At 35.6% G+C, this 22,164-nt stretch overlaps 2 protein-coding genes across 2 annotated transcripts in view; one reads left to right on the plus strand and one right to left on the minus strand.

Annotated features, from left to right (window-relative positions):
* Window positions 1-1,696: 1,696 nt before the first annotated feature.
* LOC306880613 (biogenesis of lysosome-related organelles complex-1 subunit 2-like) lies at window positions 1,697-6,108 on the minus strand. The gene is made up of 6 exons (XM_079434245.1): window positions 5,560-6,108; window positions 5,151-5,458; window positions 4,419-4,535; window positions 4,200-4,319; window positions 3,913-4,017; window positions 1,697-2,089 (listed from the first exon to the last, which is right to left on the minus strand). Exons 2-6 carry the CDS (start codon window positions 5,338-5,340, stop codon window positions 2,058-2,060), a joined length of 564 nt encoding a protein of 187 aa, XP_079290371.1. The 5' UTR covers window positions 5,341-5,458; window positions 5,560-6,108; the 3' UTR covers window positions 1,697-2,057.
* Window positions 6,109-6,786: 678 nt separating this feature from the next.
* Window positions 6,787-22,164, plus strand: part of LOC306880614 (ubiquitin carboxyl-terminal hydrolase 24-like) — a 73,664-nt gene continuing 58,286 nt past the window's right edge. The window contains exons 1-7 of the mRNA XM_079434246.1: window positions 6,787-7,162; window positions 17,780-17,948; window positions 18,039-18,106; window positions 18,257-18,400; window positions 19,544-19,666; window positions 21,431-21,466; window positions 21,601-21,666. Coding sequence (XP_079290372.1) covers window positions 6,881-7,162; window positions 17,780-17,948; window positions 18,039-18,106; window positions 18,257-18,400; window positions 19,544-19,666; window positions 21,431-21,466; window positions 21,601-21,666 — 888 coding nt within the window. The 5' untranslated portion in view covers window positions 6,787-6,880. The remainder of the gene's footprint in view (window positions 7,163-17,779; window positions 17,949-18,038; window positions 18,107-18,256; window positions 18,401-19,543; window positions 19,667-21,430; window positions 21,467-21,600; window positions 21,667-22,164) is intronic.

A 22,164-nucleotide genomic window follows, 5' to 3' on the forward strand; every position in this document is an offset into this window, starting at 1 on the left:
CAAGCCCCGTGGACCGGGGGAAGTGTTGATTAATGAGTCATTGTGCTCAGTTACTTTCTTTTCCTTTTAAGTGAGTGTTATAAGCAGCATTTCGGGATCTAATTACTGTAAACACAACATACGCACAGCATAGCATTATACGTATGTGAGGTGATTACTTGCACAGAGATTTCCACAGACCCCTCTGACACCTATACATATTTCCAGTAAACTGATCTCTGAGGACTAGATGAGCAACTTCAGAGCGATGAAAACTATTTTCCTCAGAATTGAGAGTTGATACCTCACAATTCAGATAAAAAAAAGTCAGAATTGATATAAGAAAAGTCAGAAACATGACATTTAAACTCTGAATTCTGAGGAAAAAAAAGTCAGAACTGTGAGAACTTCACTTTTTTTATTACAAAAGTTGAAACCAATTAAAAATACAACTGCAAACTTGCAATTAAGATATATTTTTTAGAAGTTAGATTTGTGAGATATAAACTCCAAATTCGAATAAAAAGTCAAAAGTGTGATATATACTCCAAATTCTGAGAAAAATGTCAAAATTGTGACACGCTAATTCACAATTGTGATATAGACTTGTAAATCTGAGAAGAAAGTCTGAACTCTGAGATAAACTTGCAATTGCGAGAGGAAAATAGCAGAACCAAAAAAAAGGAAAAAAGCGAGATGTAAACTCAGAATTCAGAGAAAAAAAGTCAGAATTGTGAGGAAAAAAGGGAATCACCTGCTGTAAAAAAAAAAAAAAAAAAAATTCATTGTTCATCCATGCAGAGCCACGATGCAACCCAAACAAATAATTTCAGTCATAAAAAAACAACACAGATTTAACAATTTCTGAGGTTAAAAAGGCAAAGTGGCTTTTTTACAATAGGACAAGTGCATAAATCAGAAAGTTCTTCTTTTAGTTGCATAACTGTAAAGTGAAGGACAGATTATCACGTCTTTAAAAGATAAAGAAAACCTGCTATCAGCGAATAGAGACGGTCTTTATATTGGCTCAATGTTGTGTTTGTGTGTCAAGTGTGTTTAAGTTTAAAGAGCAAATATATCAAGGGAGCGAGAATAACTTTCTAGGTAGAGAGAATAACATTGTGACATTTATAAACAGCAAGTGTGTGTGGTCAAAATCAAAGTGAGAGAGACAAATTTGGCTTGTTCTTTTAGACCTGATATCATATTGTGTGCTGTTAAATGTTTCATATTAAATAAGACACTATAGAATAGTAAAGTTATTAAATGAATGTGGGTCAATACAGTGATGGTTATGGGCTGTTACAAGGTCTATAAAGTAAATGAAACGGCCCCATGCTGATTATTTTAATATCCTGAACATATGATACACTGGCCACTATCTCTGTGATGAGCGCCTCACCATGCATGATGGCCCTGTGTCTATCACTGTGGCTTAATAGTCAAATTCACGTTAAAGGTTGAGTCAGACTATGTGTGGGCTTCATATGCCCTCTGGTGGATGTGAAGAGAGAGGTTTGAATCACAGCAATTGAACTGCATTTGTTCGTTTGCATGACTATCTAACAGCAGCTGCTAATAATTATAATTGCACAAAAGCAGAAGCATAAAAAGTCATTTAAGGTAGAAAATGTGAGATATGTTTGTTAACTGCACCATAATAAAATATGTAATAAGGTTCACTTCACACTTTTTCTTTCCTTTTTCTTTTTTTATTCCAAAAATTCACAAATTGACATTTTAGTTACGTTAGTTAAGATTCTGAAAATAATTAAAAACACAAATGTTAAACAAAATATTTGCTTTATTAATATGCAAACATACAAAAGTGAACAAAACATACAAAAGCAAACCTGCCCTTTGCAGTCTAGCCTGTGTAGCGTCTGATCAATAAATGAGCATTCAGTATTATGTATCTAAGGTTGCTTGCTGCACAATCCATACTCAGAGACTATGACACTGCCATAGTGCATGTGATATTGGTCTGAAGATTGTTTAGTGCATAAAACAAACAAAAATCTCAGAGACTTCCAGATATATTTTGAGAATGACTACTTTGAAGGAGCTCCTAGTCATTTTCACCGCTTCTCTAGTTTCTTAAACTTGGCCTCTGTGAATAAACACACAAACAATTACACAAGTCAAATACAAAATACTGAGAGCTGTTCAGTTACACAGAGTATTATAATCTCACAAAATAAACTCACTACTAAAACAAAAGAGAAACGTGAGCATTTGTTTGGTCTTATAGCGCCATCTAATGTCCATTTAAATCAACTCTTCAGTAATTCATTCAGGGGTATTTCATTTTTCAAGAGGTCCAGTCTCTGCATTTCATATACATCTTACACATAATGTGAGTATTGCTGTAACCGTCTACAGATCTACATATAACAAATACAGAGACAATATAAAGTATAAATTAATAAGCTGGCTGTAAATGATGGTCAATTTATTTATCAATATAACAAATACAGTACTTTTTAATCAATTCATATGATAAATGATTTGATTTCAGATGAACTGCAAAAGTAAAATGGTAATAAAAGTAGCTGCACAGCACACCAAAAATAGAAATGCTGTGTGTGGGTCATCTGAAGTGGGCGCCAACAGAGCAGAGCTGTATTGATTGTGATAAGACATTAATAAGTTGTGTTGCATCATGATTCTCTCTTCCAGACAGGGCAGAATTGGCTCTTCATAGAGTGCTGCAGGGATGATGTTTTTGTTGGGCAAAACCCAGAAATATAGCATTTTTCATCATCCTGAAGTCAATGGGTTTCTTGACTGGGCGTTTAGTTAAATGCATGAAATAAGGTCTGTGGTCAACACAAGCTCAAGATATTTTCATGTTTTATTCTACAACATAAAATAAACCAGTAATAACCACTTGTAGTTTTTTACAGCTGGTCTTGAAAAAAGCATTTGGTATAGGTGATATGGCCAAAAAATGATCACGATAATTTTTTTCATATCAGTCAATATCAATAATTATCACAATAAAATGTCAAAAAAAAATTCTTCAAATTTAAAGGCAGATTTTTGCTCCACTGTAAAAGTTACCAGTAAGTAACCAGACGGTTAATTGTGGTTTTAAACTAGCCTATTCTTTATAGTCAGACATCTGCATGCATGCCTGTTGTTGGGGACTCCCAAAACCAAAATATGAACTTTTCATTACCCATAATAGGGGCACTTTAAAACCACAACTATAGCACCTCAATACCATGGTAACAATTTAATATGGCTTCTAGGTATTTGTATGAAAAACAGTAGTCTAAATACATTTAGCATAAATGCTATAACTTAATCACAACAACAAAAAACGAATTATATTCCATTACTCCTCCTTCAATACATTTATACATGTCTACATTACTAATATAATAAAATTCTACACAAATACCCACATTTCTGATACAAACCATGATGCAGTTAGTAAATCCATTCTGAAGTCTAAATACAGTTAACAGAAGCTAAACATAGGAACAGCTCATGTTTAGCTCTTTACCTCTGTTCATTGTATTTAGGCTATAAAATTTGTAAAAGTTGTGTTCATTTGTGAAGATTATCATGATGAACAAAATATGCAAGAATCATACACTTTTGTTGGTCACAGAGCTTATTTTCTGCAATAATCCAAACACCAATGGAAATATCCTACTGTTTTTTTTGTCAAAGGAATCAGGATGATGCTAACTTTGGGTTGGCCTACAAATATACATCAATGCAGCACCCTATTGTAACGACAATCAACTCACGTTTTGTTTTCTGCACAGTATGTTTAGGGTAGGTTCAATCAAAACAATTCACAGTTCAGACAAACCTAATGGTGTCCTTCATATTTTTTTATTAAATTAATATGAACTATATAAAAGCAAATAAAAAACAATTCCCAGTATTTTCCACAGAGTTCTTGGTTTTTGTACTCACCCAGTTTCTTTGAATATGTGTCTAGTTTATAAGCAGCCTGTTCCAGAGCCGTAACCTGCTCCTCGATCTGGTTAATCTGATCCAGATAAGGCTGCAAACTGGCATCTAAAGCCAAAAATGAGAACATAATTTAAGATGATCAATATATGGCTTGAATACTCACTTATTTGCAAATCACAGAATCACTTGCAATGTTATTAAGACAATCTTGATGCAAAAACCTTAATGTTATATTAACAAAACATACATTGGTTGATATATATATATATAGCAGCCTCATTTCTCACATTTCTGATTGAGATCTTGTAGATTGCGGCTGATGTTGATGGATATGTCCTTCATCTCCATGTACTTCAGACTGGTGAGCTTGTTCATGTTCTCCAGGAGTGTGTAGTCCTCACAGGTTGCTGAGTAAACAGAACAACAATTACACACGATTCTATAACTCTATATGTAAGCTATAAGAGAGAGAAATCTATTCATTGTTGTTCTTTTATTATCATTACCAGTGAGCTCTCCCTGTAAGAAAACTGCCATTTTGTCAAACATGTCTCTGCAGAGCTCATTGATATCAGGTTCAGCGGGTTCAGTGGCCTCCTCTGCTGTCTCCACTCCTCCGTCATCTGTTACAGACAGCAAACACTTTTAGTGTACCGAAAACTACTGAGCTGCCTTCCCATCTAGGCTTCATTTTTAAGCACTAAATGTATTTAATGCCCAAAAGTGCAAACTACATAGAAAGCTTAATGGATTTTTGAGACAGACACAACCTCTGGAATCCTCCTCACACAATGGACAGCTGAAGCTGGACGGTGTATTTGTTGGACATTATCTCAACAGAACTCTCTACTTCTCGTATACATGGATCTAACGTCAAAACTGTTCATTCATGTTGTGTCTTCTTTTCTAAAATCTTTGTAAAAATTATTTTATTCTTATTTGTTTATCTATTAATATTAACTAATGTGTTTATTATTATTATTTATTTTATCTTATTTATTTATTGAGTTTTAAATTTGTACAGCTGCTTTTTGTTTTGAACTACTGTTCCACAAAATAAAACTTAATAAACAGTTGTTAAAAAAAAAAAAAAAACATATACCCCCAAAACAGGTTGCATTAACACAAAATTAAGCGACAAACACAACATGACCATCAGCAGCACTGGAAAGCTGAGAGAATCAGATGAAGTTCCAGTGACTTGAACACAGGCTGGTCTGTTTACAAAAGCAGCTTACTGTTATTACTGGGTCTTTTGGCTTTTTGGTTCTCCGTCGCATCGTTTGTGGCCGCATCTCTCCTGGGCTCGGGCTCGGGCTCGGGCTCGGGCTCGGGCTCGGCGGTGAGGGTGAGGTTGAGGTCGGTCAGGGGAACCGGTGCTTTACTGATGCTCTCCATCGCCGCGGCCTCGTCCCCCGTAGCTGCCATTTTCAGCTCACATGATCACATGACCAGAACCAGATTCACGTGACTCCTCGTTTCTACGCAGTGCAATAAAACCGAATCTTCTTCTTCTAATGATGCTTTATGGCGGTTGGCAACTGGACTGGAGAGTGAAGCACCAATAAGTACTAACAATAATAAAAAAAAATCTCCTGATTAGTCCTATTGCTTTAATATATTTTATAATAGCACCATGTATTTTACCTTGTTCTGCATGCTTTTTCAAAAGACTTGTCAAATTAAATGATTCAACACCTATATTTCTTACTTCCTTAAAGAGTTTATAAACCTTTCTTTTTTTTTTTTACAATTTATTAAAACATGCTCTATAGCTTCAGCCTGCTTACAATAAATACACTGCCCTGTTTCATGTTTTCCTATATTAAAAAGAGACTGGTTTAAACTAGAATGCCCTCTTCGGATGCGAGAAATAATCGTATCTTCTTTCCTATTCCTAAAAACACTTCTTCCACTTCCTGCTGAATATTATATGTCTACCCTTGCTATTAAAACCGAGTCGTTTTTTAAATCTGATGATATAAACGAAACTGATATACGACTTTTTTAGTCAAGTAGTCAGATTTGATACTCTTACTTCTTTTGTATGCAATATTATTTTTGACATGCATCAGATACAGTTCCTAACTACGAGATGTGAAATCTAAAGGTGTGTCATTAAGGGTTAAAATTAATAAAGTACAGGTCAAAAAACACGTTTCATATACAGATATGGGTGGGGCTGCGTGACACCCCAATTAAAAAAGAGTGAAGCAAAGAACAATGAGGTGTATTTCCGGCCGAGTGCACTTCAAACTAATGATTATTTCATGCATTTTTGTGTGGATTGTAAATTATATATATATATATATATATATATATACACACACACATAGAGAGAGAGAGTCGAGATAATTAATTTCAAATTAAATGTAATTAAATTCAAACCCATTCATGTGATGCACAATTAGATAAAATAAACTAATAAATAATCCGCTTAAAAATACATTATATTATACTATAGTATTAACTGTACTATTTATTATATAGTGCACTTTTAATCATATTTGACTAAGTTTCACACACATATATGAATGATCAGGGATATAATCCGTGAAAATTAGTATACATATCAATTAATATAAATACATATGTTATGTATAATATATGTATTTACTTTTTTGTACTATTAATTTACTTGTATTGCTCCGTATTATTTTCTTTTTAAATATCATTATTTTTATAAACATGCATTTGTCTTCTGGTGTTATTTATGTGTAATAGTAATAGTATGAATGCGGTTTTTTTTTTTTTTTATGTGACCTTTATTTTGAAAAGTATTCCCGTCTACACCCACCTAGCGATCCGGTGGCGTGGCCCGCTCTCAGCCCGCTGCCCTCTGCCTGTGACGGGAATCCATCGTGACAGGATACCAGCAGCACTACCGACTGTAAACATGGCGGCGTGCACAGCCGGATGCCTGTGCTATGTGCCCCCTTACTGAAGCCCCGATCATCGACACACTTCCATGATGGAGACAGAGGAGGAGCAGCATATGACCACGCTGTTATGCATGGGCTTCCCAGACCCGGTGGCCATCCGGAAAGCCCTGCGCCTGGCCAAAAACGACATCAACGAGGCTGTCGCGCTGCTCACTAACGAAAGCCCGGGACTCGGATACGGCTACGAGCCGATGGAAAGCGGCCCTTCCCCGGGCTCCGGCCTCAGCGGAGACGGCGAGAACAGCGGGCGCACGGGCACCGGAGGGTTTGATCCACCGCCAGCGTATCACGACGTCGTGGAAAGTGAGGTATGATTATGAAACGCATGCATTTGGGATCATTTGCTGGGCTGCTTCAGGCGGAACCACCGGGGCTGTCAAAAACCGGAGGGAAAGGCGGGCGCATCTGCATCAGCATGCATTTAAGTTACCTGTTGTGCATGTGCATGCAACACCTGACAAGGATGTCAAGATATTTTCTCTTAACGTTGCATTCTTTGTGAAAGCATTAGCAGGTTACGAATGAATTCAGCAGAGGCATTCATTCACAAGCCAGCAGAAGTTGAAGGATCTTGGGGGATGGGTGTCGTAGATTGCATTTAAATGCATGACTTGTTAGAGTTGACTTTGTGTATATGAGCGTGTTGATAGGGAAGCATTCATCCAATGGAGTGTTTCTCCTCCTGATCAATTATTAAACTAATGTCTGTCTTACTAACTGTTAAGCAATAGTAGTAAACGTGTGGCTGATGATTTACATGTCAGGATGTGTCATTAGACTCCAGCTTGTCATCTGGTATATAATCTCTGCAGTGAAGCCAATATTGACCAGTATTACTGGGTTAAATTAAACAGGCTGCATGTGAATATGAATTCACTTTTGTGTGCTTGGAGTCTTCATTCCCACAGGTCTCAAATCATTATCTGATGCAAGCTTTCTGCGGGCGGGTCTTAACGAGATCTTAATTCACTATTCCACAAATTAAGAACTAAAAGGTCTGGAATTGAAGCAGAAAATCATACAATTATTTCATTAAATGTTGCATGCGTTTCAAATAATTTCCTCAGTATTTCCCCCCCAAATACAATTACCTAAATATCCTCAAAATTAAAATGTCTTGAAGTCTTGTTTTCTGTCAAATGTAACAACATTTATGTTTAAAACAAGCAAATATTGTCAGTGCGGTATGAAAACGTGTTTTTCCAATGAATTAAGTTGCTATTTCTGAGCCCTTTGGCATATATTTGTCCTTGTTTTAATCATAAACTCTTGTCCGCCTCAATTTCTCATAAAACAAGACTTTTTTTATTTTGTGCAATTTTGCTTCCCAAGTTTTGATTTAAGAATCTGGAAAATGAATCAAAATGCTGAGAAAAAAACACAGCTTTTTTTTGCAGTGTGATCAGAAGGTACAGTAAAAGTTATTTTCATAGACTAGCGGATGGGAAAAAGCCATAAGCTTTTATTCTTTCTTCTAATAACAAGTTATTGAGACATGTTGGAAGTTGCATTTTCAAACTTTAAAGGATTCTTAAATTGACCTTAGTAAAACCTACAGGAACCCTGGGATAAGCACTACTAGTTATGTGTGTAAAGCTTGTTTGATATGAGGCCACTGAGTCTGATATATTGCCCAACTGTTGCAGTGTTTCTTTCGCTGTTTCCCTCATGTATTCTTTGACCTATTGGTCAACCGCAATCAGAGCTGAAATCTAAGTGCTGTGATTTTAAATGACCATGTGGGTCAGTGCAGTCAGACCTGACTTCAGCCTGTATAAAAAATGCCCTTTAAACAGGCTATGTATCAATGTTACTTCAACCGTTGTTTTTATCAGTGCTGAAAAGCAGTTTGTTGTAGCTCTTTAGGTGGGGAAAGAACATTTTTAAATATACTATTAGCTATAACTAATCAGTTGATATGCATGTGTGTTTTGCAAAGAGAGCAGTGTTTTTCTAACTACGAGGATTTTAATCAAGTTGCTAAATATATTTTACAATGAATAAACTGCCTGACTTTCAAGTAGGCCTGGATGATGTGGACCAAAAGTCATGCATTTGTGTTTTTAGGTTGAAAGGTGATATATCGCTGTATTTTATGGAAATGGTGTTGAGTGTTTAATTTTCTTTTCATAAGGCACACCATGGGTAAATTAAGCTGCTACTGCTTTTGTTTCAGAGGAAAAGTCTGTTTTAACACACTCTTAGTCTTCATACTGCAGTTTATGATGACGTTGCGTATAGTGGAAGAGCTTTTTTATGGCATAATCTGTTTAGTATTTCTTCAATTAATTAAATTTCACAGCCAAATTGAAGGCTGTGAAAACAAAAATATAGTGAATGTATCTGTCTAGGTAATGCTATACATTATGCGCAAAAAGGGGTTGAAATATCTACATTATAAAGTACAAACTTTTTTGCTTTTTACAATCAGAATGTATGAAAAAATTAGCATAAAGAAAAACAAAAGTTAAATGGTAACTGCTAAGAGGTAGGAGGAACACAGTTTCACTCATCTGAACATAGTTATTATATTAATTTCATATAAAGCATGTCTAGCGTTCAGGATAAGCTAGATCGTGTTGTTTTCCAGCAGTAGCTCAGTTTTCCAAAAAACATTTTTCAGATGCATTCACAATATCAAAGTATATCGGTATAAATGGTATTGCCTCATCATCTCTCATCTGAATATATGAACTTTTCTTCCTTATTGTGATGTAGGCCTATATCTGAGTTAAGCGGCTTCTCAATCTATAAAAAAAAAAACAGAGCAGAACTTATTTTGTCCATTGGTAATTGGCTGAATAGTTGAATCTTTGTCCTTTAATTGCTGCGATCAGTGAGCACATCATCAGAGAAGAAATGTCGTTGCAAGAAGGAGATGGTAATGTTTTTATTAAAGATTATAAGGGTGCATGAATGAAAAAAGTAGCCTACTGATGTGCATGGATATATTATTTATAATAAACACTGAAATATTCCATAAAATAAGAAATGTCAATTTTGATGGTGACTTTAAAATATAAATTTGGTAAATTATCTGAATTATTATTATTATTAGTTTTTTTCAGGTGTTTACAGTGACTGAATTAAACCAAGCATAACATGTAGTCGTCTTTCAGGCATAATAGGGAGAAATATGGCTTCAGTGATTAGGTGGAAATGTTATACCGGGCCTAGCCATTCAGTTCAAACCATGTTTGTCATTTCCTAATGTAGAAATGCCATTGTAACAAAAGGACATCTAGATGACATTTAACCTAGATCCTCTTCAGTCATCCACCCGTCACGTCTTAGGTTTGTCTCTTCTGCCTAAAAAGTGTTGTTGGATGACGTATGGATTTGACAAATGTATGGACATGATTATATATATCATGTGTCAATAATATATAATGAGTGGTCAATACAAAGAAAAAGTGGAATTTTTTGTGTAACGTGGAATTTCAGAAAATTTGGCAAATTTTGGATTATTAAAAATCAAAAGTAGGGAGCACTTATGTCATGATATGTACTAGTGTCAATTAATATAAAGCTGTTTAAATATGATGTCTGCCTGTTCTGCATGTCTGTGTGTAAAAGAGCAGCCCGGTTTTGTCTGAGTTTCATGTTTTAGTGTCTGCTGTCTCACTATATGAGTATATGAACACATTAATTTCATCTCCAGAGCTGCTCTGAGAGTCATTTTGCAAGCATTTTGTAATTTCATTGGATAAAAACTATTGTTAGATACACACAGAAACTCATGTTTTCACGACAACCTGTCAAAATACAAGTTTAATTTGGGAACATCACACAATTGTTCATCAATGCTTTCATATAAAGGGATGGTTCACCTTCACCCTCATTTCGTTCCAAACCCGTAAGACCTTCGTTCATCATCTAAACACAAATTAATATATTTTTGATAAAAAACGAGAGCTCTCTGACCCTCCATAGACAGCAACACAACTGACACTTTCAAGGCCCAGAAAGGTAATGAGGACATTGTTAAAATAGTCCATGTGACATCAGTGGTTCAACCGTAATTTTGTGAAGCTACAGGAATACGTTTCGTGCGCAAAGAAAACAGAAATAATGACTTAATTCAACAACTTCTTCTTTCCGCTGCAAATTCACGAGAGGACCATGATGCATGTCCTTTGTTTGCCAAAATATGAGATGAATTCTTCAATTTTCATTTGATTACATTTTTAAAAATAATAAAATGCTAAGGTTTTATGAATTAATTTGATTACCAACATTTTTCATTATAAATTTATATTAAATCATTAAACGGAATCACAAATTAAAACAGGTAACACAGAATCTTTGAAAACTAAAAAAATACATTTCTTTGGGCACTAATATTGTTAAAATAATACATTATCAAAAAAATTTAAGTTTACTATACATCCTTTTTGATTTATTAAAATTGATTTCAACCATTGAAACAGAATTAAACAGAAAATATATAATTAGACAGAATATACAACAGAATTTGAGAAAAAATAAAACTGATAGCGCCTTATGTTTGTGATGCAATTCTAAAGTACTTTTTTTGGAAAGATTCAGGCATGCCTGGCTGCTTTGTTTACCCCTGGTCTTGCATGTCACAGGTTGCAAGCGCCATGTATCAGGACTATAAATAGAGCCGGCAGGCCTGGTCTGGAGGGTACTGGTACATACACGGGGTCTCTAGTTACCCAGCCTCTCCGCCCAGCACTGCGCAATGCAGCGGGGACCAACAAACAACTCGCTCAAATCACAACTTGCAGGATCACATGCAGAGTTGCAGAGGTTGCATTAGGAATAGAGAACAACATTCTAGGTATTAGGCAACAAACACCTTAACACCGATGCCATACAGGCAGATGAGCAATTAGTTCACACATAGGGATGGAACCCTCTGAGGCTGTGTGTTTATCAGGCAGTGGGCCCTACACACACACACACCTCACCCCGATCGTACCATGGCAACAGGTTTGGAATGTGCCATGTGACCTTACATCGCCCCAAAGGCCAGAGGCTTCCTGACAACACAAACTCTCTCTCGTCTCTTTAGATCATTGCATATGAACAACACGCCAGCCCTAGATTCAATGTGTTTGTTCGAAACATTCATATTACAAATGGGAAAAATGACCTAGAAGGCTTCTAAATGGGCACAGAATGTTTGCACAGCAAAATTATTATTATCTCCATCGATGCCAGTAAACTTAATCCTGCATTGAAATGAGGACTAGGATATAACAAGAGTCCAGTTACATACTTGCAATGTTTATTTCCATGATCACAGGCACCCTTCTGCTAGACTGGATGTGATTCTTGACCTTTAAGAACAGTACACAAGTATGCAGGGCTTAATAATGTAAATATATTTTTTTGGCCTTTTTATTGTTTTATTTTTTAGTAGTTCAGATTGTTACTGAACACATTTTGTATTATATTGTTATGTAAAACGGTTAATAATATTACATTCTAACTGTTTTCTGTTTTAATTTATTCCTGTGATGGCAAAGCTGATTTTTCAGCATCATCACTCCAGTCTTCAGTGTCACATGATCCTTCAGAAATGATCCTTCAAATATATATATGATCCTTCATATGATTTTGTGCTCAAGAAACATTTACTATTCTTATCAAAGTTAAAAACAGCTGTTTAATATTTCTTGGAAACCATGATACGTTTTTTTCAGGATCCTTTGATGAATAGAAAGTTCAAGAACAGCATTTATTGAAAATATAAATCTTTTATCTTTTGTGATCTTCCCTTGTGATCTATTTTTCTTGATGAATAGTTACACATTTCTTTAAAAAACCCCAAATGAACACTTATAAAATGAAAACCTTTTAAATGACACTGTGGTATAATCGTAATATGGGGGATGTCTTAGTTGGTTAAACTTCAACCAGCACCACTTCCCTGCCATTTACATGGGTTATATTTTCACACAGCTTCCTGAGGAGGCTTTCAATTTAATTTAGTAGGCAAAAGTGTACATAACATGTATGCAACACGTCAAGTGTCAGTAACGACCTTTTCCTTTCATCATTTTAATTAACATTGACAAATATAGATCACGAGAGTTACGTCATAACATGTACTGTAAATATATGCAAATCAATCTTACGTGGTTTGTAATTTGCACATTTTCCTTTTTAAGACAGACTTGAAATATTCAGATAAGAAGAGATTTTCCAGATACAGTGGTCTTTATATTTTTAGTAAACACATTTATGTGATCAGAATGTTAAAATAAGCCCCAGCTCGACTTCCGTGGTCTCTATTTCTGTCTCTCTCTCTCTCTTTTCCAAGGTCCTCACAGAGCAGGTGGTGGTTTCTTCCACCAGAGAACAGAATAAGTAATTTGTTCCTGTTGCCTCTCTTCTGCTTTCCCAGCACTGCCTCTCCTCTCACCCTGCTCAGCGCGTCTTGTTTCTCCTGAACACAGAAGCTGTCAGACTCCGTCAACAGAAACACACAGATCTTTCACGAATCAATCGCTTCTCTAGAGCAGTTTAATGTTTCTGTTGCAGAGACTGTAATGAGATCATGTAGATAACTTTCATAACAACTCAGCTGTTAACTCAAACTTTAACAGCCTTAATGACATCTGTCATTATGATTTATTTATGCCTCATTTCCACTGCAAACAAACGTTTGTATGTGTCACTTTTCACCGATAGGATGCAAAATAGGATATTTAACAGTAGAAAAAAACTTGTACTATGTATACATACACACACACACACACACACACACACACATATATATATATATACACTCACCGGCCACTTTATTAGGATATAACAAATCTGCAGCTACTGCATGATGCTATCATGTCAATATGGACCAAAATCTCCGATGAATGTTTCCAACAACTTGTTGAATCTATGCCACGAATAATTAAGGCAGTTCTGAAGGCAAAAGGAGGTCCAATAAAGTGGCCAGTGAGCGTATACAGTCATAGCCAAAAATATCGGCACCCTTGGTAAATATGATCAAAGGTGGCTGTGAAAATTAATCTGCATTGTTAATCCTTTTTATCTTTTATTTAAAAAAATCACAAACATCTAACCTTTCATTGGATAATAAGAATTTAAAATGGGGGCAAATATCATTATGAAATAAATGTTTTTCTCAAATACACGTTGGACACAATTATTGGCACCCCTAGAAATTCCCATTCATATTCACAATTGTGAGCACTCCAGGGTGATTATGAACATGAAATTATCCAGCCATGGCTTTCTGTTTCACAGAAATATAAATAGGAGGGAAAACAAACCCCCAAATTCCCTTAATCATCCATCACAATGAGAAAAAACAAAGAATATGTTTCTGATGTGCAGCAAAAGATAATTCAGCTTCACAAATTAGTGAAGTGGCTTTAAGAAAAAAGCTAGAGCAGTGAAAATTCTTATTTCCACCATCAGGGCAATAATTGAGAATTTCCAATCAACATAAAATGTTAAGAAACTGCCTGGAAGAGGACGTTTTTCTATATCATCCTAATGCATGGTGAGAAGGAGAGTTTGAGTGACTAAAGACTCTCCAGGGACCACAGCTGGAGAATTGCAGAAAATAGTTGCGTCTCGGGATTAGAAAACCTTTTAAAAAAAATTGTCAAACAGCACCTACATCACCACATACTGTTTGGGAGGGTTTCAAGAAACGTTCTCCTAGCTCATCCAAAATCAAACTCCAGCATATTCAGTTATCAGACACGACTGGAACTTCAAATGGGACTGGCTTCTATGGTCAGATGAAACTAAAAAAAATGAGCTTTTTAGCAGCAAACACTCCAGATGGGCTTGGTGAACACAGGGATAAAAAGTACCACATGTGTACAATGAAATATACTGCTGTATTTTTGATGTTGTGGGCATATATTTCTGCTGGAGGTCCTGGACATCTTGTTTAGACGCATGGCATCATGGATTCTATCAAATACCAACAGATAAAAAATCAACAAGTTACTGACTCTGTTAGAAATCTTATAATGTGCCATGTTTGGATCTTCCAACCTGATAATAATCCAAACACAAACATCAAAATCAACACAAAAAAGGGTCACTGAGCACAAAACCAAGCTTCTGCTATCAAGTCAAGTCAAGTTGAGCTTTATTGTCATTCTGCTACATGTGTGGACATATAGTGGAACGAAATGTCGTGTCTCGCAGGACCACGGTGCTACGTACTAGTTAAACATAAGATAAACATACAACAATGCAAGTATAAGAAGAAAAAAAAACAATAGAGCATCTGACTATACATATACTATAAATACTATAACTACTATACCTAGTTGCCTAGACATACACAAACTGAGACTGTACAAGAACTTTACATATATACTGTACATGAAATTGTGCCAAAAAAATACTACAAAAATTGTATATATATTTCGTACATTAAATTGTTATGGCCATTCCAGTCCTCTGACCTAAACCCTGTAGAAAATGAGTGAGGTGAACTGAAGAGAAGAAGCACCAACATGGAGCTGTGAATCTAAAGAGTCTGGAGTGATTCTGGATGAAGGAATGGTCTCTGGTCTCCTGTCAGGTGTTCTCTAACCTCATCAGGCATTATAGGAGAAAATTTAGAGCTGTTAAACTGGCAAACGGAGGTTTCAAAAAGTATTGAATAAAAGGGTGCAGTTAATTGTGGCCAATGTGTATTAGAGAAAAACATTTATTTCATAATGATATTTCCCCCCATTTAAAATTCTTATTATCCAATGAAAGGTTAGATTTTTTTTTTTTAAATGAAAGATCAAAAGGATTAACAATGCAGAATAATTTTCACAGCCGCCTTTAATCATATTTACCAAGGATGCTGATATTTTTGGCCATGACTCTTTGAGTATATGCATGCATATATATATGCATATACACACACATCTCTACCTTGTGTGTATATTACATACTAGATGGTCAGCATAATCTGATTTAGAGATACGTCTGTGTAAATGGAAACCAGATTAGATTAGTATGTTATTGGCACACGACTGGGCCTCTGGTTGGTGTAGATTTGCTGCAGATGAGAAAGAGTGTGATTACTGGACTGAAATGTACATTAGACAAACCATACTGACCAAACATAAATGCAGAGAAATACAAAAAGTTCATTTAGCACAGATTTGTGATGATTGAGAGATTTCTTGTTGAACAGTCTAGTTTTGAAGAGGCTATTCTTGAAATATAAAATTGATCTACAACATCTGCCTCTGGAAAGCAAAAGTGGCATTTAAAGTTGATGTTATGACCCAGATAGGCCATTGTGCTTGATCAGATGGTTTACGTTCCTGCGTGAATGTGCTTTGTCATCATTCATAGCACACAGTGAAGTCTAGTTAAAGCCTGGAGCTCCTCAGAATCAATGAAACATCTGTCACAGTTCCTCCTCTCAGTTTGAGCTCAGTTTAGTGTTAAACCTGCTTCATAATGGCTCTTTAAGAAGTTAATAGTAACAGCTGAAGTTCAGTCAGGTCAAAAGAAGCTTAATTTAACCCTTGAACTCAGACCCTGCCCACAAGGAGGCATTCACTACTAATCCCTGTTTTAAAACGGATCTCAATTTTCCCCCTCTGACTTTGAAATTCACTGATTTCCGGACTTTGGGAATGGCATAGACATCTGACATTCCCCTGTGGAACAGAGAGAGTGAAGGTGACTTTCACTCTGTGTTGTTGCGCTCAGTCTTTCCAGACGTGATTGCACATTCACTTATTCCACTCACTCAAGGGCAAACATATGTCTTGACTTGTATACTAACAGAAGTGTTTCCTGTTTGCAGAGTCCTCAGTAATGCAGTAATCTGCTGCAGCATGTACAATGATAATCACAAAACAACCATTGAAATATCTGGTCTTTAAAATTGCTATATAATTGCAGCAAAGCTTAACATAAATAGCATCAGAAATCAGCTGCCAATCTTATTTCATTTTGCACTCCACCCAACAGCAACAAATCTGTGCTGCTAGCCTCTGTGCTGCTAATGCTAACCGCACTCCAGACTACGGTATTAATTATGAATGTGAAACAGATAACGTAGGTAATATATTAAATTCGGTTTAAAGCGAGATATGTGGAAGTCACACAAGACATTTAAGGACATCTGTCAGTTTTGAAATAAAGATGAAAAAGTCTGACTGGCTAATTTATCAGATGTTTGTCTGATAGCTCTCATCTAATATTTTTGAATGGATGGTAAGTAGGTAATTCGATTTCTAGTAGGTATCGTATAAAATAAATTGTTGTATTTGTATGAAATTTTTTCTTTAATTGTTGTGGTGACAGTAATTAAGTTGTGTTATAGGCCTTTATTTTGAAGTTATTGACCTACATTCATCCTGTTCCTTAGATATTGGTTCTGTATTGGTGAACACATAACATAATACAGCTGTTTTCAACAATTATACATGGCAGTTGAGTAAAATGTGTGTGTGTGTTTGTGTATGTATATATAATGTGTGTGTATAAACATACTTTTTCAAAAGATTTCTATTTCAAATTAATGCTGTTCTTTTGAACTTTATATTCATCAAAGAATCCTTGTATAAAAATAAATCATGGTTTATTGATAATAATTAGAAATGCTTTATGAGCATCTAATCAGCATATTAGAATGATTTCTGAAGGATCATGTGATACTGAAGATTGGAATAAATTACATTTTAAAATATATTCAAATAGTATACACATATTTTAAATTGTAATAATAGTATACACATATTTTAAATTGTAATAATATTTCACATTCACAATATTACTATTTTTTTTTTACTATATTTTTGATAATAAATAATGAATGCAGTCTTGCTGAACTTAAGAAACCCTGGCCCCAAATTAATGGAAAAGCTTTAAAAGCCTGTACTTTATGAAAAACATAGAGTAATTGCAAATGTACATATTGTGACACATCTATCTTTTTCTGTCTCTTATAGAGGAGTAATGATGAGAACGGGAACTGTTCTGGGACCAGTATGGAGTTTCCCACCACTAATCTGTATGAGCTGGAGAGCAGAGTGTTCACTGATCACTGGTCCATCCCATACAAGAGAGAGGAATCACTCGGCAAGTGCCTCGTCGCCTCCACCTGCCTGGCCAGACTGGGTGAGTTCTGATGGGTTTTTTGTACATGTTTTAATGTTTGTGTACACTAGAAGGAAACGTCACATCTGAAATTTCTTTTCCCCTCTGTAGGCCTTGCTGATGCAGATGAGAACTGTAAGAGGTTCATTGACCGTTGCATGCCTGAAGCCTTCAAAAAGGTTTGTGTGTGTGTGTGTGTGTGTGTGTGTGTTTGGATAAGCAGGCATGTAAACGCATCAGCTCTACACGCTATCAGGTGTTTGTAATAAATTGTTAGAAATGGCAATATGTGGTAAGGTTAATAACTTGGGTGTTAAATGGTGTTGTAGTTGCTGACTTCCAGTGCGGTGCACAAGTGGGGAACAGAGATTCATGAGGGCATCTACAACATGCTGATGCTGCTGGTGGATCTGGTCGCAGAGAGAGTCAAACAGGATCCGATACCCATCGGCCTCATGGGAGTTCTCACTATGGTACACATGCCCTTTTGCTATTATACTAGTAATTGTGGTTAGCTACTACCAAATGTCAGACTTAGACTATTTTTACTATCTGTATAATATTAATATTTACTTTTTTACCAGAAATTAGCATTTTAACCAAACAGTTATTGTGGCCAAGTAAAGTCATAAACTTTAATGTGAGAAGTCAAATACACCAAGTAAACAGGAAGTTAAAGTATAGATGTTGTAAAAAAGTATCTAAAATAGTTCTAAATAAATATTTTAGTAAAAAATAAGTTTGTCACAAAATTTTCACTGAATAATTATATTTAATGATTTTTAAATATTTTATTCGATTTATATGAAACAAATAATTTTTCATTTATTTATAAAATAATATACGCATACATACATGACATTTATTTTTAATACAATACATAATACATAAATGTTTTATTTATACTATACAATATTTACCTCTGTGTATATATACTTATATACTTAATGATACAATTTAAAAAACACATTAAATGGATAGTTCACATACAAATTTTGTCATTATTAGCTCACCTTCAAGTTGTTCCAAACCTGTATGAGTTTCATTTTTCTGAATGCTGTTAACACAAAAGAAGATATTTTGAAGAATGTTGGGGAACAAACAGTTGACTTCCAATAGTATGGAGGGAAAAAAATACTATCAAAGTCGATGGGGACCAACAACTGTTTGGTTACCAAGATTCTTTGAAATATCTTCATCTGTGTTCAACAGAAGGAAGAAACTATACAGGCTTGGAACAGCGTGGCAGAACTATCAATCTTATGAGAGTTGCGCAATTTTATATCACCAAATATATTGCAAATATATTGTGACTATGGACCTATGTCAGGTCGTCTTGGGCTAAACTTTCAATTCAATTCAATACACTTTATTGTCCCCGATGGGGAAATTTGTCTTGCACCCCGGAGCCCACATACACTGATCAACATTACATTACATAATAAAAATAGAAACCAACATTCCAAGCCACAATAACAATCATAACCAACAAGGGTTACATAAATAAATTGACATGTTTAAAAGTCTAATTGACGTAGGTACAAAAGATTTCTTAAAAGGAATGTATCTGCACACAGGCAGCCTAAACTTGTTTCCCTGTTCTGTTTTATTGACAGGCTTTTAACCCTGATAACGAGTATCACTTTAAGAATCGTATGAAGGCCTGTCAGAGGAACTGGGCAGAAGTATTTGGAGAGGACAGCATGTTCGCTGTTTCTCCCAGCTCCAGCTACCAGAAGGTACTGCAAATGTACATGTATGGGTGCGTACGTGTGCTTTTGGCTTGAAAGATGACTTGACAGTCCTCTCTAAAGGACAGAAAAACTGGTTTTGTAGATTCCAGTACTCTTGTTTTCAGCAAAATAGTGCCACCCCCCCCCCCCCCCCCCCCCCCCCTGCCTTTGTACTTGTGTCCATGTTTAATGGGAGAATAGTGAATGAAAAAGTCAGGAAGTTTATGGTTAAGAAATTGTACTTTTTGATGACAGCAGCAATGTTTGTTATATAAGAAACCTGTTAAAGGGGTCACATGACACAATTTCATGTTTTCCTTTCTCTTTGGAGTGTTACAAACTGTTCGTGCATAGATAAGATGCGTAAAGTCACAGATTAAAGTCTCAAACCCAAAGAGATATTCTTTCTAAGAGTTAAGAATAATCCACGCCTTCCTAATATGCTTTATTCAAACACACCCACACATATCTATGCCACTGTGTTGGAATATTTGCATAACACTTCCCAAATGTTTACGAAGAAGGCATAACTTTTATACTCACTGTTGTATTGCTGCCGCCGCCATATCATGGAGGTGCTGTGTGTTTCCAAATATGGTAAGGGGCATAACATTTCCGTCACATGCTTGAGGTATTTGACTAATCACCAGTGTTGGGGAGTAGTTAACTACAAGTAGCGACGCTACTAACTTAACTACATTTTTCAGTAGCTTGGCAGTAGCTCAGTTGCTTTTTAAACAGTGTAGCTTTTCCAGTAGCTAACTACTTTTTGCAGCAAGTAGCGGTGTAGCGCGAGCAAAAGCTACATTGCGTTTTGTCGAGCCTGCGCGAATCAGCGCGATGCAAGGATATTCTTCTTGTTAGATTACAAACTCATTTTTTTGCCATTACCGCCACCTGTTGTTTAATCACGCATCTTGCGGCTAACAGTTCACTGACGTACAGAAGTGGGTTGACACACCCATATTATCCATGATGGAGCAAGACGTGGCGGCAGATTTGGAGGATGGAGAAACAACTAACGTTAATTACCCATGGCCTTATTTGTCCAAGTTCATGTCTCTCAAAGAAACGACAAGTAAAGGTTACACTTTTTGTAACAGTCTGAGATATTTGAGTGTTGTGTGTAATAAAACAATACTCTTTGAAATCATAATTGTATTGCATTGTTTTAAACACTAAATATTTTACTTAAAACATTCCTCAGACACTTATTCAGTTATTTATAATATACGTTGTTCAAAAAAATCAAAAGTAGTTTCAATGTAGCTAGCTACTTTTTGATAGTAACTTGTAGTGTAGCTAACTACTTTTCCAAAAGGGTAGCTTGACTGTAGTTTAACTACTTTAACTCACGAGTAGCTTGTAGCTTGTCAAACTACAGTTTCAGAGTAGCTTCCCCAACACTGCTAATCACAACACACTGGATAGCTGGCCAATCAGAGCACACCTCGCTTTTCAGAACGATGAGCTTTGTAAAAATCTACGCGTTTCAGAAAGGCGACCCAGAGAGGAGCAAAAATAATGTATGGTATGTGGAAAATTATGTGTTTTTTAACCTTAATCCACGTAAACACATTGCTTTACACCAAATACACAAAATAATGTTCTTTTTAGCATTGTCATATGACCCCTTTAACTGCACAGAAATATGGACGCATTTATGTTTTTTCACCACAAAGTATAGCATATTCTTTTAAGATAAAATTATATAACTTGCATAAATGATATTTTGCATTAAATGTATGTTCTGTGTTCTGATTGGACCAGGAACCTCACGGCTGGCTGGTGGACTTAGTGAATCGGGTAAGAACTTAAGTAACACACACTAATAGAAGGAATTATATTATATTGTATTGTATTGTATTGTATTACCTCACATTAGACAAATCTATGTGATGTTCGATGACTCTGAATATGTCTCTGGCTTATATCTGCAGTTTGGAGAGATGGGAGGCTTCACAGCAATTCAGTGCAAGCTAAACCAGGAAGAGATGGAGATCGGGGTAAGAATGTGCACTCTGGACGTCTTTAAATGTTACTGATGTAGAGTAGAATTGTTATTTTTATTTATGGCATATGCCCCAGGCCAATAAATATGGGAGAATCGCTGTTGATATTATTATAATAATAATAATTATTGGCTTATCTGTGTCAGCCCACATTTTGGTGCATCTCTTGTGAAGTGACTTTCGAAAATTCACAATGACTGCAACAGAATTCTATGTGACCCTGGACCACAAAACCAGTCTTAAGTGTTAATTTTTCGAAATTGAGATTCATACATCTTCTGAAAGCTGAATAAATAAACTTCCCCTTGATGTATGGTTTGTTAGGATCAAACAATAGCAAAAAAATCTAAATATTGAGAAAATCGCCTTTAAAGTTGTCCAAATTAAGTTCTTAGCAATGCATATTACTAATCAAAAATGAAGTTTTTATATATTTACGGTAAGAAAATTACAAAATATCTTCATGGAACATGATCTTTACTTAATATCCTA

This window comes from Barbus barbus (assembly GCF_936440315.1).
Source record: "Barbus barbus genome assembly, chromosome: 14".
NCBI lineage: Eukaryota > Metazoa > Chordata > Actinopteri > Cypriniformes > Cyprinidae > Barbus > Barbus barbus.

What these genes read in the sequence shown, in the direction of transcription:
- LOC306880613 (XM_079434245.1), bottom strand. Translation starts at nt 5,340, where the DNA reads ATGGCAGCTACGGGGGACGAGGCCGCGGCGATGGAGAGCATCAGTAAA. An exon ending in CTTACAGGGAGAGCTCACTG is followed by an intron (nt 4,320 to 4,418) that starts GTAATGATAATA and finishes CTGTTTACTCAG; the next exon opens with CAACCTGTGAGGACTACACA. An exon ending in ACAAGATCTCAATCAGAAAT is followed by an intron (nt 4,018 to 4,199) that starts GTGAGAAATGAG and finishes TTTTGGCTTTAG; the next exon opens with ATGCCAGTTTGCAGCCTTAT.